Source organism: Lichenostomus cassidix, chromosome 15 (assembly GCF_008360975.1).
Source record: "Lichenostomus cassidix isolate B80296 chromosome 15, HeHo_3.0, whole genome shotgun sequence".
NCBI lineage: Eukaryota > Metazoa > Chordata > Aves > Passeriformes > Meliphagidae > Lichenostomus > Lichenostomus cassidix.
In genome coordinates, this window is record NC_139496.1 from 13,536,527 (window position 1) to 13,552,004 (window position 15,478).

The following is a 15,478-nucleotide window of genomic DNA, read 5'->3' on the forward strand; positions in this document are numbered from 1 at the left end:
TCTTTGATGAAATTATTACTATCTTTTGGGAGAAGGGAAAGGAATCATTCTGTCCTAGGGATGATGTTAAAAGGCTTTATCCCTTGAACAACGGAAAGGCTGGAAATAAAAATGACAGACCCTCTTAGCTGTAAAGCCATGGTGTCCTGTCATTTTGTCCCATGCCAGTGAAATCCTCTGCTAATTGTAGGACCTGCTTGTGTTGTCCCCCCAGCTGTCCTGCTGCCAGGGCTCAAGCAATCTGCTGCCAGAGTTAGCTTGTGTCTTACTAGCTTGCTTTACTTAACCAGAGTGTTCAGCTCAGCACTATGAAGAAAATAGTAGTGTTTATTCTGGATTCCTGACCTTTATTATAGTGCTGATTTTTGCTATAGTGCCAGTGCTCTCAAGTGTGGGGTGTCAGTGGGACATGGGGTGCAAACAGAGCCACTGCATCGCAAGTCTTAGTTTATAAGAATTGACAACTGTGGTGGACACAATAGACCAGTTTTGTGGAATTTTTTTTTTCACAAAAAGAAAAATCTTCATGCAGTTCAGATGGGACAGTGAACTAGACTGAAACTTAAAACTCTTTTTGTCAGCATCATGGCACTTGTACAAGGTGTCTGGCAATACCAGTGCCCTCAAAGCAGCATGTATCTCACAGGGCTCTGTGGTACAGCTTCAGGATGGACCTTCATTTGGGCTTCTGGCCTCTTTTCTGGTCTATTTCCAGTGGTGAAGGAGTTATCTTAAAAGATGTGTGTGTATGTCTGTACATTGCAATAAGCCTTGTCTCTTGTTGCAGATGAAGCTGCCAGTGTTATCCAGTTTGGTAAATCAGCCAAGCGATCACCTGAGTCCACGCAAATCGGGCAGTATGGGAACGGCTTGAAATCGTAGGTATAACAAGAGCCAGCCTCCTGAGGTTGGGGAGGTCATTGTCCAGGTGATCATGTACTTTTTGCTCAGAGGTGTCCAGCTTTTTTTCCAGAAAAAAAAAAAGCAAGCATATGAACTTTAAAGATCCCCTGATTTTAGGATAGGAGCTCTATCAACATCTGCTGAGGTTTTCCAGGGCCCAAGAAGGCTCTTTACAGCTGATGACAGTGGTTTGGCACTATGTTTGCATAAGGCAGAGGGTATGGGTCAGAGCTTAGGGAAAACAATGGAAGAGCTGGGAACAAAATGGTAATCTCCCTGTGACAGGTAGTAAAATTAGAGCAAGATAGTGCTGCATCCTCTCAATAGGAAAGTTGTCTGGTGCTAGGGAGATAGACTTAAACCTTTTTTTTTTGTTCTTAAACCAAACAAATTCAGGAAGAAGGAGAATGATGGAAGGAATGAGAGGAGGAGTGGGATTAAGTGCAGAGGAGCACAAGTGGGAAGGGAATCTTACCAGTTGGAGTGGATTTGCTTGGAAAGAGGAAGAAGTTTGCTGTGTCTTTGGGAAGGTTACAGGGCCTTGTGGCTTACTCTGAATGTTCTGCTTTGTGCTTGCCAATGTGGCTTGATTATATGCATCCTACTCAGAAATTAGTGGGATTCTATAATCTGGGGGGAAAAATATATCCAGGTTTAGGGGATTTTAAGACACTGTTGGTTCAACTGCAGTGCAGGACAGCTCCCAGATCCTGACTGTGTGCTTCCAGGACAGATCTCTGTCCTTTCCAAACCATGAGCAAGAGGTGTACTGTGTTCCAGCTGAGAAAGGCTACCTGAAGCCCCAGCATGCAAAAGGTAGTTGTGGTATTTCTGTGGTATGGCTTTAAACCAGTCTGAAGAAAAATGTGCTGACATAACACTAATACTTCTTTCGATGCAATGTTAATCTGTTATCTGTTAAGGTGCTTTGGATGAGTTTGGTAACAGGATAACTTGGTAGAGAAGATAGAGAAGATGCAAAGACACTATTTGGGATAGGAGAGTGGATATTTTTTTTTGGGAGGAAGTGGGGACTGTCCTTTTTTGTGACAACATGCTGCTAAGTGCCTTAGCTGAAGTGTGAGTGAGGCTTTAGTTAGGTTGGGGAATTAATTGTCTGTCTCCAGACTGCTGCAGTTCATTCCAGGTACAGTAAAATGAGGAGTGCACGCACCTTCTCACTGACATTTCTGCTCAGAGATTTGAAGGTTATGGTCACATTTCACTTCAGTTGTCTTTTTGATTTTTTTTTTAGTTTTTGTTTAAACTTTCTACATAGTATGAGTCAGGAACGCTGTGCTGCATTTCTGCTCCTTTTAATTGTGACAGGTGTTAAGTGTTTTGAAACATTGTGAAAGTGCCCAGATTGATATACCTTTGGAAAGGAATGAGATGTTTAGAGAGAAATGGTAGTTGCCATTTCAGCCCTTCTGCCTAACCTCATTTTGGCATCTCATAACTGAACACAATGGGAAGAAAGCTCAGTAATGTGGTCTGCGTTCTGAACGGTGTGGTACATCAGGTGTAACACTCTGTCTGACCTCTGTCTACAGGGGTTCCATGCGGATTGGGAAGGATTTTATCCTGTTCACGAAGAAAGATAACACCATGACTTGCCTTCTCTTGTCACGGACATTCCACGAGGAAGAAGGCATTGACGAGGTTTGCATGTGCTTGTCGTAATTAACTAAAATAGTGAATGCTGCCTCCATCTGAACTTGCCCAGCTCTCACAGAAGAGTCTGTGTCAGGGCTGGGTTCTACTCTGATGGGATCAGTGTATGGTGTTCCTTTGGCAATATGCTTGTATTGTAGGGCTTCTGCAAAGTCAACAAATTTTTTTTCATTTTGGTTTTAATCCTACTTGAGAAGTCTCTCTAAAGTAGAGTAAGTTTGAGGGGCTTGCTTTAGTCACCTAAAGGTGTGCTTATGCTAAGTTGAGGACATGCTCAGACGTCTTGCATTTTCCTTTTCCCACAAAATTTGAGTTTGAGATGTATTTAATTTTCCTGCTCTGATTTGATTTTGTGTAGAGAATTAAAGGTATTTGAAGTTGCTACCCACAGGTCATTCATTAACTGCAGATGTGTCTCTTCTTTCAGATAATTCTGGTTTTTAATAAAAAGTCAGTGTAGTTCTACCTATGAAAACTTGTATATTTTGACTATAACTGAGGCATTGTTGTTCCAGGCAAGGTTTGATAATGAAAAGTTTTAAATTTGCACTGGGGTGGTATCTCAGAAAGCATCTCTCATCATGAGGGAGGGTTGAAGGGACCTGTGCAGAGAAGCTGGGGAGGGGCAGTGCATGCTGTCAGCCAGCCCATGACTGAAACAGATTTGGAACAGTGAAGTAATTCTAATTCCCACAGCAGCTCTGGCTACGTTTTTGTCTTGAACACAGTTCTGGGATGGGATTTGTGTCCTTGATGTGCAGCTGCAGTTTATTTATTTAGTTAGTTAGTTAGTTCTGTGGTTTTGCTCTAAATGACAGAAACCACCTTGCTAGCATCCTATAAAAACAATAAAGAGTGAGATCAGGATAAATATGAGTGAAGGATATCTGAGTTCAAGAGAGAAATTAAGCCAGAGTGGGTTTTTTAGTATTATGAAAGTTGCCACATGGGAGGGTGAGAAAAGCCATTGAGTGTGTGAGTAGTCAGTACTGTACAAGTGACTTGGGAATGGTTCAGTCTGAGACTGGTGTTGTAAGAAGGCACCTCAGAGGCTGGCAAAGAGAGTCTTAGAGCATTTGGCAGACATGCAAACTACTCAAAAGCTGGAAAGGACTCTAATAATGACTTAGGGGACTGTCAGGAGGGGTAAGTCACTGGACTGTGACCCACAGGAGGGGCTGACTGTAGTAGGAGAGCCAGAGTCACTCTCAATACAGTGGGTTTTGCAGGTCATTGTTCCCCTGCCCACATGGAACGCATGGAGCCGTGAACCCGTGACGGACAACATGGAGAAATTTGCTATTGAGACGGAACTCATTTACAAGTATTCCCCTTTCAAATCAGAACGGGAAGTGATGGACCAGTTCAATAAGATACGTGGTGAGAAAGGTACATGTGGATGGTGCTGGTCACAGGTGAGGTATTTGGGGTTTGGCTGGGATTCACCTGGTCAACTTATTACTTGCTCAGGCACCCTTGTGATCGTCTTTAACCTCAAACTAATGGATAATGGAGAGCCAGAGCTGGATGTGACTTCTGACCCTCAGGATATTCAGATGGCAGAAACACCCCCAGAGGGAACGTAAGTGTGACTGGTGCAACAGGTCCTGATCAGATTTGGTGTAGAATTTGGCTATAATCTGTGTGCATATGGTTTTTTTTAAACTTCTCTTTCTGTAGTGAATTAGAGAAGAAGATCTGTAGTTTGTTCTTCAACTGCTTGGAGTTCATGTGTGTGCCAGCCCATGGGTGTTGTGGCCATGTTTGGGGTGAATGCCTTTACTGGCTAGTCTCAGCTTAGCCAAAGCAGCAGACTCAGTGTCCTTTAGGCACCATGAAAAAAGGAGCCCTAAGCTATATGTTTAATTTTCTACACCTATCAAAGATGTTTTCATCAGAATGAGAGCTGGTTGTGAATCAGTGCTGCTCCCAAACTGCTGCTGAGTTTTGTGATTAAATCGCAAAACATGAGGTGATGAACAGGTCAGCCTCTGTGGGAGGATGGTGGGGCATATCATCACATCTGTGTGGGAGCAGGGTGCACTCCTCCCCACAGAGGGGCAAGAAGGATGTGCTCAGGGAGCAGCTGGAGGAGCAGAGGGCTCTGTTCAGAGAGAGCTGAGTGTTTGCTGAGTTGATCACCTGTAGCCTGAAAAGGAAAAACTGAGCTGAAATGAGCCATATGCTTTATTAAATCCCAGAGCTCCATGGGCACACCTAGCAAGCTTTATCTTCTTGATGAGATCTTCTTCCCTGAACTGCTTGAATTTTCACTGGGGTGGTATCAGACCAGGTGGTACAGGAAGTTTCAGACCCTGTAAAGCAATTCTGTTTATGTATTTGAGTGATGATATTGAGCAAACTCCTTGAAGCCCTTCAAGGGATCTCAGCATTTTTAATGCTTGTTTGTAAGGCAGGCGTGATTGCCACTGATCACCGCCTCTTCCTTCTGACGTTGTGGTATCATGTCTGTGTGTGAGTACTGCAGGTTCCTGTGGCAGGGTACTGCTGATTTACCAAAGGGTAAAAAAGCTCTGGCAGGTGGGCTCACTTCTGGTGTTACATAGTCCAGTTTATAGCTTTGACCATTATTATCCAGTTGTATTAAAACTCCCTCTTCAGGCTGCATTATCAGTGTCCTACAGAGCAGTAGTTAGGATGTACAGCTCAACAAAGAGTCTGGAGAAGACATAGGTAGAAAAAAAAATTAAAGAAAAGCCTTGTTTAATGTAGCTTCATGGTAATTAAAATAGAAAGACCTTTTCTTTCACCTGTCTGTTTTGCTGAGGGTATCCCTTGGGCATCTTCTGAAGTAGACGGCTCTCTTGCAGCAAGCCGGAGCGCCGCTCCTTCCGTGCCTATGCTGCTGTGCTTTATATTGATCCCAGGATGAGGATCTTCATCAATGGACACAAAGTACAAACCAAACGACTCTCATGCTGCCTCTACAAGCCAAGGTAAATGTTGGACCCAAAATTTGCAGATGTGTGGGACCATTTGGAATTAGAGAAAAGATTAAGTGTTTTGCGCTCCAGCTGTATCCTGCATAATTCCATGTTAAAGCCACAGAAACAGACCATAAGAGAATGGCTTGTGATGTTGACATCATTGGAAAAGAGATATGTAGTAAAAACTCTAATGCCTTTGAAAATTGGGTGAGTCATTGGTGCAATTCGGCTCCCTTTCAGAGCAAACAAGAAATTAGATCCTGGTTGTATGAAATACCATATTCACATGGAACTGTTGGGTAACTGTATTGGTTTTTTGAGCAGAAGAAGAAAATACATATGGTGGGTGTTAAAATTACTTCCAAAAAGAACCTAAACCAAGCACTTTGAAACAGTTGCTTTTATATGTAGCTAACCTAGATTTGAATAGAGATTGAGAAAAAGCTTTCCCTATATTCCTTTTAAATTTCCTTAAATAAAAAATGTGACAGTGAGCTGGGGTGTGCTGTCAGTTGGCTGAACAGAGACTGGAAAGGGTTACTGGGATAGGAGGGGAAAGGGAAACCTGTATTTCAGTCTGCTTGAGGCAGCGTCTCTCTGGGAATACACAGTCTGCATTTTAGATACCCTGGCATAATTTGTTTTAAAAAAATAGTAATAATTTTGTAGAGTATTTGTGGATTTTTTAGTATAGCATTTTGGGCTCACTCTCAGCCTACCAGGCTCTGTTAGCAACCCCAGGCTGGTATCACACCACTGATGGTGCCTGAAGAGCCTAGCTGGTTTTTAACTTGTACTTCCTCAGCTCCTTATGTGAGACTGTGTGAAATGGTGTCAGAAGCCTGACTAAAATAAAAGAACATTGCACCCACTGGTCCTCATGCTAGCCAGGCCTGCCATTTTCCTGTGGAAGGCCACTTTCCTGTGGAATTGCCACTGTCAATCCAGATCTACTAGGTAGAGAACCTCTGGATTCCTTGGATCTTTGACTGTGTTTTACCTAAATGTGAGCACCTTGTGCTGCTTCCTGTTGTGCTGCAGTCCAGCAAAAGTACTAGGGAGAGAAACCAGAGGAGGGCACAGGTTTTTATCTCATCAGAGACAAGCTTCTTGTGACTCATAGACAGGATGCTATTGCTGTGGGTGATGCTGTCAGTGTTATGATAATATTAGGTGTCCCAGATCACCCCAGATGTTCATCTACCTCAGTGTCTTCTTTTTCAAGTGGTCAGTAGTCTGAGGTGCCCCAAGCTGATGGATTAGTGCTGGTGGCAGGTGTATCTCACAGAACTGCTTGCATCACATCTGGGCAGACTACTATAGATCTGCCTATGGTGATAGATCAGTACAAATTCCCCAACACTGTAAAGACAATTACATTTAAAATCCCCATCCCTGCAACAGAGCAGTAAAGACTGTGCCAGGCCTTCCTGTAGAGCACAACGTAAATCTTCTCAGACTTGTGGCCATTATTGTGGCCTTACTGGGCCTCTCTGGAGAGTGTCCAGACTGCTACCTTCTGGCTAGACTTCCTGATGCTGGATTTGGCTCCAGAAGCTGCATGGCCATCAGGACAAGCCATCAAAGCCTTCACTGTGGGTTCTGAGAGCCAGCACAGCTCTTGGGGTAGATGCCACACTGCCCTTGTGTGAGGGGCGCAGGTTGAGGAGACCCAGTCTTTTTCCTGATGAGAGCTCAAATCTGCTCTGGGTGGCTTTTCCCAATGAAAAACAAGTAAATCAGTCCATTCTGAAGTGGAGTTACTCTGCTTTTACAGCCACAGATGTGGGGTTTTTGTTTTTTTTTTTTTCTCCCTGAACCTACTGAGAAGGGGTGCTTTATGCCCTGGTTTTCCCTTTAGAGCTGGAGGCAGAGCTCACCATTCCCATTAAACTACCAGGCTTTGAGTGCTCTGTGGGTTAATCTCTTGCACCTGTACAGGGACTGCTTTGTGTGTTGAGTGCACAGGGAAAGGTACCTCCATTATGGTGCTCCTTTGGGGTCAGCTGATGCAGCAGCTATTCGCAGCTCTTTAGCATGGCTGTGTTTCTGGCCCAGTAGCCTGGGCCAGGTAAATGTTGAACCTTCCTGGTGGAGCAAAGGGATGGGGAACAGTGGAGGTGCTTCTACCTTACAGCCTGAGTAGCTGGTGTGCTTTTGTGGGGCATCTGAAGGGCTCTTTTCCTTTAGAGAGGGCTCCCTTCTGCTGTCAGTCAGGTTGCCTTCATCTCTGAAGGAAAAGTATGTACAGTGGCTTGTCTGCAGGTTCCACTGTTGGCGTTAGTTAACAATGAAGGGAAATACACTGTGGATTTAGGGTATGTAAGTGCCTTTACTAAAGAAAGGTTTTGCAGCCCTTGCACTGTTTTTAAGGAATAACAGTGCATCTCCTGAGCAGGACACTTGTTTTCTGTTTGTCATCCACCCATGTTTCTATAGGAGAGGCTTCTCCCCACCTTTCTGAAGCTGATAACATCCTGGTGGCAGGGGTGGGCTAGTTTTGTGCAGATCCTTCACCAGCATTTGCAGGTGTGTTACCACATTCCCAGCTTCCCCTGAGAATGGCCTGTGTCTCCTGAAGGATTGCTTCTATCCTTTCCCTTCCCCAGTACCTGTTGGAACTTGTTTGGCCATATGGGCTGTGCAGGTAGAAATAGCCACACCACATGCAAGGGATTCCTATTGGCGAGACTGTTTTTCATGTCAGTACCAACATCCGTGTGTGCTCACCCACAGAAACAAACCTAAATGAAACTTTTCATCTGTACAAGGCTTTTTCTCATAAATCCTGATAGTTTATGTGCCATTTGGGGGGAATTTTGTCTCTCATTAGGATCTAAGTGTGATTCCAATCATATAGTCAGTGAAGTATTACATCCCTATGTGGTTTTGCCTCTCTGTAAAAACAGCATTTCTAGTGGCTTTTGCTGTAGCTAAATGCTGGAAAAGTTTATCCCATCCATTTGGGATGGGATTTTCCTCTTGATATACCCAAAACCTTGTGTCTTAAGGTGATCTGAGTTCCTGCAGGCTCTGCTTGTCCTAGGTGTCATCTTTCCTCATGATGTGCTTGGAGGTGATACACACTTACAAGCTTCTGCCTTACACACGCCCATCTCACTCTGCAGCAGTCACTGAATTTGGATCTGTGTTTGGCATATTAGGATACAGGGAAAGTGAAACAAGCTGCTACATCTCCAGAACAATTTACAAGGTTTTGAGTCAGATGTGGAGCACACAGGAGTGTCCTGAAACTTGAAGTTCTGGTCAAATTGTTGCCCTGCTTTGAGCTAGCCCTGTGTGAGACAGACCTGTCAGACTGCATTTGTGGACAGCTGTTCACAGGAAAGGTTATTTAGGTATAGTGTGAAGGTTTTGAGAAGCTTTCCATATATTTTTACTCCTCCTTTCCACTTCTGAAGAAAGTATTTCTCAAAGTCTTGGGATTTTCTCCAATAATACGGATATATTTCGCCCCCACTGGTTAATGCAGAAAAGGAGAGGATGTCGTGGTTGCAGCTACTACTAAAACATCTCTGACTTAAAAGGATTTTGCCTAGCTTGATCCAAAAATGTCCAGTTCATGATATGTAAACCCTCCATTTATTGAATCTGTTGGGGGGAGTAGAGTAGCATGTGGGGACTTTGTTTTCTCTCGCAGTGATGAAATCTTGGTTTGACCTTACTTCTGAGTTTGCTGATTAATAAATTTTGATCATCACAGGATGTACAAATACACTTCAAACCGTTTCAAGACCCGTGCAGAGCAAGAGGTGAAGAAAGCAGAGCACATGGCAAGGATAGGTGAGTGTGCACACTCAGGGTGTGCATGTGGCCTCATTCAGCCGTTGCTAAAGGGAGGACTGAACACTTGCTGGGTGTGACTTGGGATTGCTTGCCTCTGGGATCATTTGGATTGCTAAGGAACTGAATTATTGCAGCAGCTATAGATGATACCGACCTACCCAGAGACCATTTCATCTGAGCAGCAGATGTACAGGATAACCCTTGGAGTCCCAGCTGTTTGCCCTTACTCCAGCAGAAGTCTGGCTGAGCCCTGTCACCTGCAGTTCTTCTCTCACCTTTAACATGTCATGAGCTTTTGGTTGCGTTCTCGTTCTGCACCTTTCTTGTTAAGGCAGCTAAAAAAGGAGATTTTTATTCTGTCACTTGATGTAAAGGGATTGGTCTGGGTATACAAGGGAGCCCTGTTTTGTTTGGTTTTAAACTTTTCAGGCATAACTTTTGCCCATCTAGTCTTCCTTTCCTGTTAAGTCCTGTAACCCTCAGGGAAAACTCAGTTTGTCATTACTGGATATTCTGTGTATAGAATCACACAAGCATATAAATACAGCATTAAACTGGATTATAACTGCATTAAATCTCCAGAAATTTAACACACAAAGCAGTGTCCCTCCCTAACACTTGATGCTCTAGTGAAGGAAGAATCTTGGAAGTTGTAAGTGATCTATATGTATCTGTATCTTCTGGTAGGTTTCATAAATCAACTCCATAAATCACTTGGAGGCATGTGTCCTGTGTCCCTGTGTCAGAGCTGCTTTAGGCGCATCTGTGTGTGGCTGCGGGTCAGATGCCCAAGGGATGGTGCCACATTCAGCCTGTGCTGCATCACAGAGGGCAGTGTGACTGTGACCCTGCCCCAAAGCAAAGCAGCAGAGTGAAATGGTGTGAATTGCTGTGTTCCCTGTTCCTCCTTTAGGAAGTACAGCCTGGCAAGATAGACTTGATAAGATGAAGCTTAAGCAGATTTTACTGTGTGCCTCAATGGTGAATTGATTTTTAGACTGAGTCCTATAGCTGGGGCAGGTCTTGAGCACACACTTGAAAAGCACACACTGCTTTTCAAGAAGATGCAAAGAGCAGGATTTAGAGAGGCTTCTTCCCTGAAGCAGTTTTTGAGGCTTTCATGACACTTAAAATTGGAGTTTTAGTGTCTTGCACTGAAAAATGTTGCCCATTGGTATTCCAGTGCTGAGAACAGGTCCATTGGCACAAAATGTCACACATTTCCATCACCAAACCAGCCTGGTCCTTCTAAGTGTGCAGGGATCGCTGAACCTGCAGTGTGTCCAGGTGGCCAAAAAGGCCAATGGCATCCTGGCCTGTGCTAGAAATAGTGTGGCCAGTAGGACCAGGGAAGTAATTCTTCCCCCCCACCCCCCCCCAGTACTCAGCACTGTTGAGGCCACGCCTCGAGTACTGTGCCCAGTTCTGGGCCCCTTATTTCAAGGACATTGAGGTGTTACAAGTGAGTCCAGAGAAGGGTAATGGAGCTGGTGAAGGTTCTAGAGTACATATCCTATGAGGAGAGGCTGAGAGAATTGGGGTTGTTTAGCTTAGAGAGAGGGAAGCTCAGATGAAGCTACCTGAAACCAGGCTGTAGCCAGGCGTGGGTAGGTCTCTGCTCCCACGCAAGTAGTCACAGGATGAGAAGACATAGTCTGAAGCTGTGCCAGGAGAGGTTTAAGTTGGACATTAGGATTAATTTCTTCTACATAAGGGGTCATTAGATACTGGAATGGACTGCTCAGGGAGGTGGTGGAGTCACCATCCCTGGAGTTGTTTAAGGAAGGACTGGATGTGGCACTTAGTGCCATGGTCTGGTTGACATGGTGGTGTTGGTCACAGGTTGGACTCCGTGATCTCAGAGGTCTTTTCCAACCTAATTGATTCTGTGATTCTGTGAACCAGCCCAGTGCCTCCAGAGTGCAGGGATCACCAAACCAACCCAGTGCCTCAGGGAGTACAGGGATCACTGAAGTGGCCTGGTACCTCTGGGGCAAAGAGGGTGCTGAGCAAAGGGCTTAGGACACTGTGGGAGAAACTCCCAGCTGACCTCTGACTTACTGCAAGATTGGGTCACTGCAAGATTGGGTCACTGCAGGATGGAGCTTCCAGGACTCAAACATGCTCAGGGCATTATCCTCAGCGGCATACATCTCAGTGGCATTTGCTTGTCGGAAAATAGATTTCATCTGCAGCACCAAGCTTTCTTGTCCTCCTGCTGGTAGAAACCTTTTATTTCTCATGGCCTCCAGCTCTCCAGAGGTATCCTCACCCAGGAATGATGTGCAGTTTGCTCTCTCAAACACAAGAGTGCATTGTGAGAAATGGTGGGTCTCAGCTGAGCAAACAGCAGTTTCAGAATGCCAGAGATGCCTGCCTGCAAGGAATGCATTGGAATCAGTCAGACTGAGATATTGCCAAGTCCCTTAAAGTAGCTTATGAGCTTGTGGAATCAAAACAGAATAAGCAGAAAATATCTGGAGGGGGAAGATGCATGAGCAGCAGTGACTTTTGGTGACATGGCTTTGGCATATCTAAAAAGAGCCATGGCTCAGGAGTGAAGACATAAAAATATTTAAGATGAGGAAAAGCCACTTTTCATTCCCCAGGAGCTAATTTCCTGCCTTATGTGATAAGCTGTAGTATCCAGATCCCTAAGTGAGTGGGTGGACTTAGGAAAAAGGTGCCATTTCTGGGCAAAGTGGCTCTGAAGGACCATCAGCTGCTTTCTGTGTTCTTCTGAATCAAGACTGAGCAATGCACTGAGGCGCCTCAGCACTGCCATTGCCTGGCTTCTGGAAATCTGCTTCCAGAGTTTGGAAAGCAGAGGTGAGGAATCGTGCAGATGCCCAGTACTGGAAGCTAACAGCTCTGTGCTGCTCTAGCTATTATTTCAGAGTATTTTGGTGTGTTCAGTGACGTGCTTGGCAGTGCCGTGGGTACACTGTGCCTGTTGTCCCTGTGCCTGTTGTCCCCTGGAAAGAAGTGTATGCTGGTTCCAGCTACTGTGTGCTCGGTGTCCTGCATAGGACATGCATCTTTACCCCTCAGTTCCTCAGCCCTGTAACTGAATCAGTCCCTGTCAGCTATCTCGGTTGTCACTGCGTTAGTGGAGCAGGTTTGACCTGTGCCCTTCTGGGTTACCACTGTGTTCTTTCCACTAGCTACACATATATTTAGCCCACCAGCAACTTCCCTACAAGCTCTGATTGAAGGGGACCAAGTGCTTTAAGCAGCTTCCAGCCTCCCATTGGCTTAATTTAGCCAGGCTGTCTCTTGATGATGGCCAGTCACACAGCACTGTCCTTGGTCAGCAGCTGTGAACCACAGAGCATGCTGCTATGAGAATGAAGGGAACAAAACTCCAATGGGACACTGCATAGAAATGAAAAGAGATTTCTGTTTTAGTGGTCTAAGTGAACTGACTGGCTACAGACTCTGGTTTCCTTCTGGCTGATAACTGAGTGTTCCTTTTTGGAGAGATGTTGGTAATCCCTAGGAGCCAATTGCTAGCCTGTCATCTTCTTGCTTACCTTGTCCTATGTAAATCTTGAGCAAGGTCGCTTCTCCATTGGTGTGTTTCCTTGTTTTGGATGTCTCACAGCCACAGTTTATCTACCTGTGAGGAGAGCAGGGAGGGAGATGGATTTTGGGTGTGCTCTAACCAGGCTGCTGCACCCCCAGCTGTGGGGGTCCAGGTCTTGTTCGTCGTGGTGTGAGCTACACCATCCCTCAGCATGCACCTGTTGTATTTCCAAATCACAGAATCACAGGATGACTTGGATTGGAAGGTACCTTAAAGCTCATTTTGTCTAAGGTCTCCCTGGAGCCTTCACCAGCCTGAACACTCCCAGCTCTCCCAGCCTGTTTCCAGAGCAGAGGTGCTCCAGCCTCCTCTGGACTGGCTCCAGCAGCAGCTCCATGTCCTTCCTGTGCTGGGCCCCAGGGCTGGAGGCAGCTTTGCAGGTGGGGTATCACCTGAGCGGGGCAGAGGGGCAGAATCCCCCACTCCCTTGTTGCCCACACTATGGGATCATTCCAGGGCATGGGTAGTTTCTAGGGGCTAATGTTAACAGCTAGGGTACTGCCAGCCCTCACCCATCAGCACCCCCAAGTCCTTCTGCTCAGGGCTGCTCTCAGTCCATTCTTGTGGAAAAGTAGGTTTATTGAATGAATCTTAAGTAATAACAAGGGTGGTGTGTGCCTATTGTCAGCATTCCTGTTTGTCTAGGAGAGAGGCAAAAAGGGGAGTTTCTTTTACGTGGTAAGTTTCTTGCATGCAAGGATCTCATGCAGGGTCTGTATTCAGAATGCTGGGTCCTATTTAATGTGTAGCAAAGATCTGTCTTTTTTCCAGGCAAAATTTAGCAATTATCAGAGATAAAAGTGTTTCTGAGAGTAGTCCTTTCCCTTAATCTCTGCAAGAAAATAACCTCTTTGGAACTCCTTTTCAAGCTTGAACTTAGTCCTAGTTTTGTGAGAGCCTTTCTCTGAATCCCATTACCAGGTAGAGCAGGCAGGGCAACTGGCATCCTTACACTTTCCAGTTCCTTGTTGACTTCCTCACAGATCATTCCTTCAAACATGCTTTTGCAGTTTATCTCTGCTATTGTGCCAGTGTGGACTGTGACCTCTGAGAATGTTTAAGATGCCATGTCAGTGGGGCACTCTCATGTGAGGTTTGATTTTTGTACCTTTTTGTGTTCCATTTGTACCCTTGTACACATCAGTGCAGCAAAGGCTCTCTGGAATTGCTCTCCTTGGGTGAATGCCTGATGATGTCTGTCTGTACCAAATGGCTGACATCATCTTTGTCCCTGTATGTTTCAGCGGAAGAGAAGGCTCGTGAGGCAGAGAGCAAAGCCCGTGCCCTCGAGCTGCGCCTTGGAGGGGATCTCACGCGGGAATCCAGGGTGAGCTTTTTGCTTTTGGCAGCATGTTGTGTTTTGGGCACCAGTTCGGAGCACTGGTAGTGGAGTGATGCTGACTGGGCAGTATCCCATGGCAGCACCCCATGTGCTGGTTAAGCACTGACTCCACTCAGCAGTGAACTTCCAGCAGCATTTGGGCATCTCCATGGTCTCATCACCACTGCATGTGTTTCACCATCTTCATATGGTGTCCAGCCCAAGTGGGAAGTGTGCTGGCATTCCCCTGCCTACACCCCAAATAGGTCCTGTGTGAGAAGATGACCTTCAGACTCCAGATGCTGTTTGCTGACAGCCTCTGTGGAAGTGGCCTGGGGAACAGGACTAGAGCTATGGGCTTTTTGGCTGTTCCCTGCTGCCTGTGCAGCCAACTCTGAGGCATTTGGGCAGGGGTTTTTGGAGAGGGGCTCTTTGCTTCCTTCCAGTGGGACTATGGCTTTGAGTGGGGCAGGGCTGATCTCTGGTGACAGGGTGTGGGAGGAGGGCTGGCAGGGACACCAGGAGGTTCAGCAAGTAACACAAATTTAAAATCACTGGGCTTTCTATTGATATGTGGTGGAAGCAAGAGTATCCAAGTGCCCTGGATGTTTCCTTGTGCCCCATTGCCACTGGTTTCAGTTTCTTTGGTCCTTTATTACATTTAGACATTTTCCTCCAAACAACTGTGTAGCTGTTTGAACAGCCTAGCATAAATGCTGCCCTACATGTGGAGTCACACTGTTTGTCGCCCTCTACCTGTGAGTCCACCCTGTGAATTATTTACATTTAAAACATTTCTCAGTTCTTCCTGAAAGAGGAGAAAATCATAAATTGAGTGAATTTATTAATTTCCCAGCTTGACTGTGCAATGCGTGTTTGCAGGTGACACTGCGTCAGGTCCAGAACTCAGCCATCACCCTGCGGCGGGAGGCTGATGTCAAGAAAAGGATTAAGGATGCAAAGCAGCGGTGAGTGCAGGGACTTCCAAACTCTGGAGTTCCTAGGCTGTTTGCTCCAGGTGCTCATATGTCTCTCCTGCTTTGCATGTGTGTTTCATTCAGCTCAAAGCTTAAATATCCATGGGCATCTTCTGTGTCTTGGCTGTTAAACTGAGCAGCTGGGTCACTATTCTCTGCTCAGGTTACCTCTGCTATTCCCCTCGTACCTGCTGAAAGACATGTGGGTCTCTGCATTGGGTTGTTTGCTGTAGATGTTTACCTCGTTTCCACATCAGCTTCT

At 45.6% G+C, this 15,478-nt stretch overlaps 1 protein-coding gene across 6 annotated transcripts in view; it reads left to right on the top strand.

Moving 5' to 3' along the window:
* The window catches only part of MORC2 (MORC family CW-type zinc finger 2), a 31,661-nt gene extending 16,421 nt beyond the window's left edge, over nucleotides 1-15,240 (top strand). For 5 of the 6 annotated variants that reach the window (XM_085076331.1, XM_085076327.1, XM_085076330.1 and 2 more), the window contains 8 exons: nucleotides 788-878; nucleotides 2,457-2,565; nucleotides 3,807-3,966; nucleotides 4,048-4,159; nucleotides 5,409-5,534; nucleotides 9,250-9,329; nucleotides 14,163-14,245; nucleotides 15,122-15,240. In XM_085076331.1, coding sequence (XP_084932457.1) covers nucleotides 788-878; nucleotides 2,457-2,565; nucleotides 3,807-3,966; nucleotides 4,048-4,159; nucleotides 5,409-5,534; nucleotides 9,250-9,329; nucleotides 14,163-14,245; nucleotides 15,122-15,211 — 851 coding nt within the window. In that variant the 3' untranslated portion in view covers nucleotides 15,212-15,240. The remainder of the gene's footprint in view (nucleotides 1-787; nucleotides 879-2,456; nucleotides 2,566-3,806; nucleotides 3,967-4,047; nucleotides 4,160-5,408; nucleotides 5,535-9,249; nucleotides 9,330-14,162; nucleotides 14,246-15,121) is intronic. The other variant, XM_085076328.1, reaches the window with a different exon arrangement.
* Nucleotides 15,241-15,478: the final 238 nt, after the last annotated feature.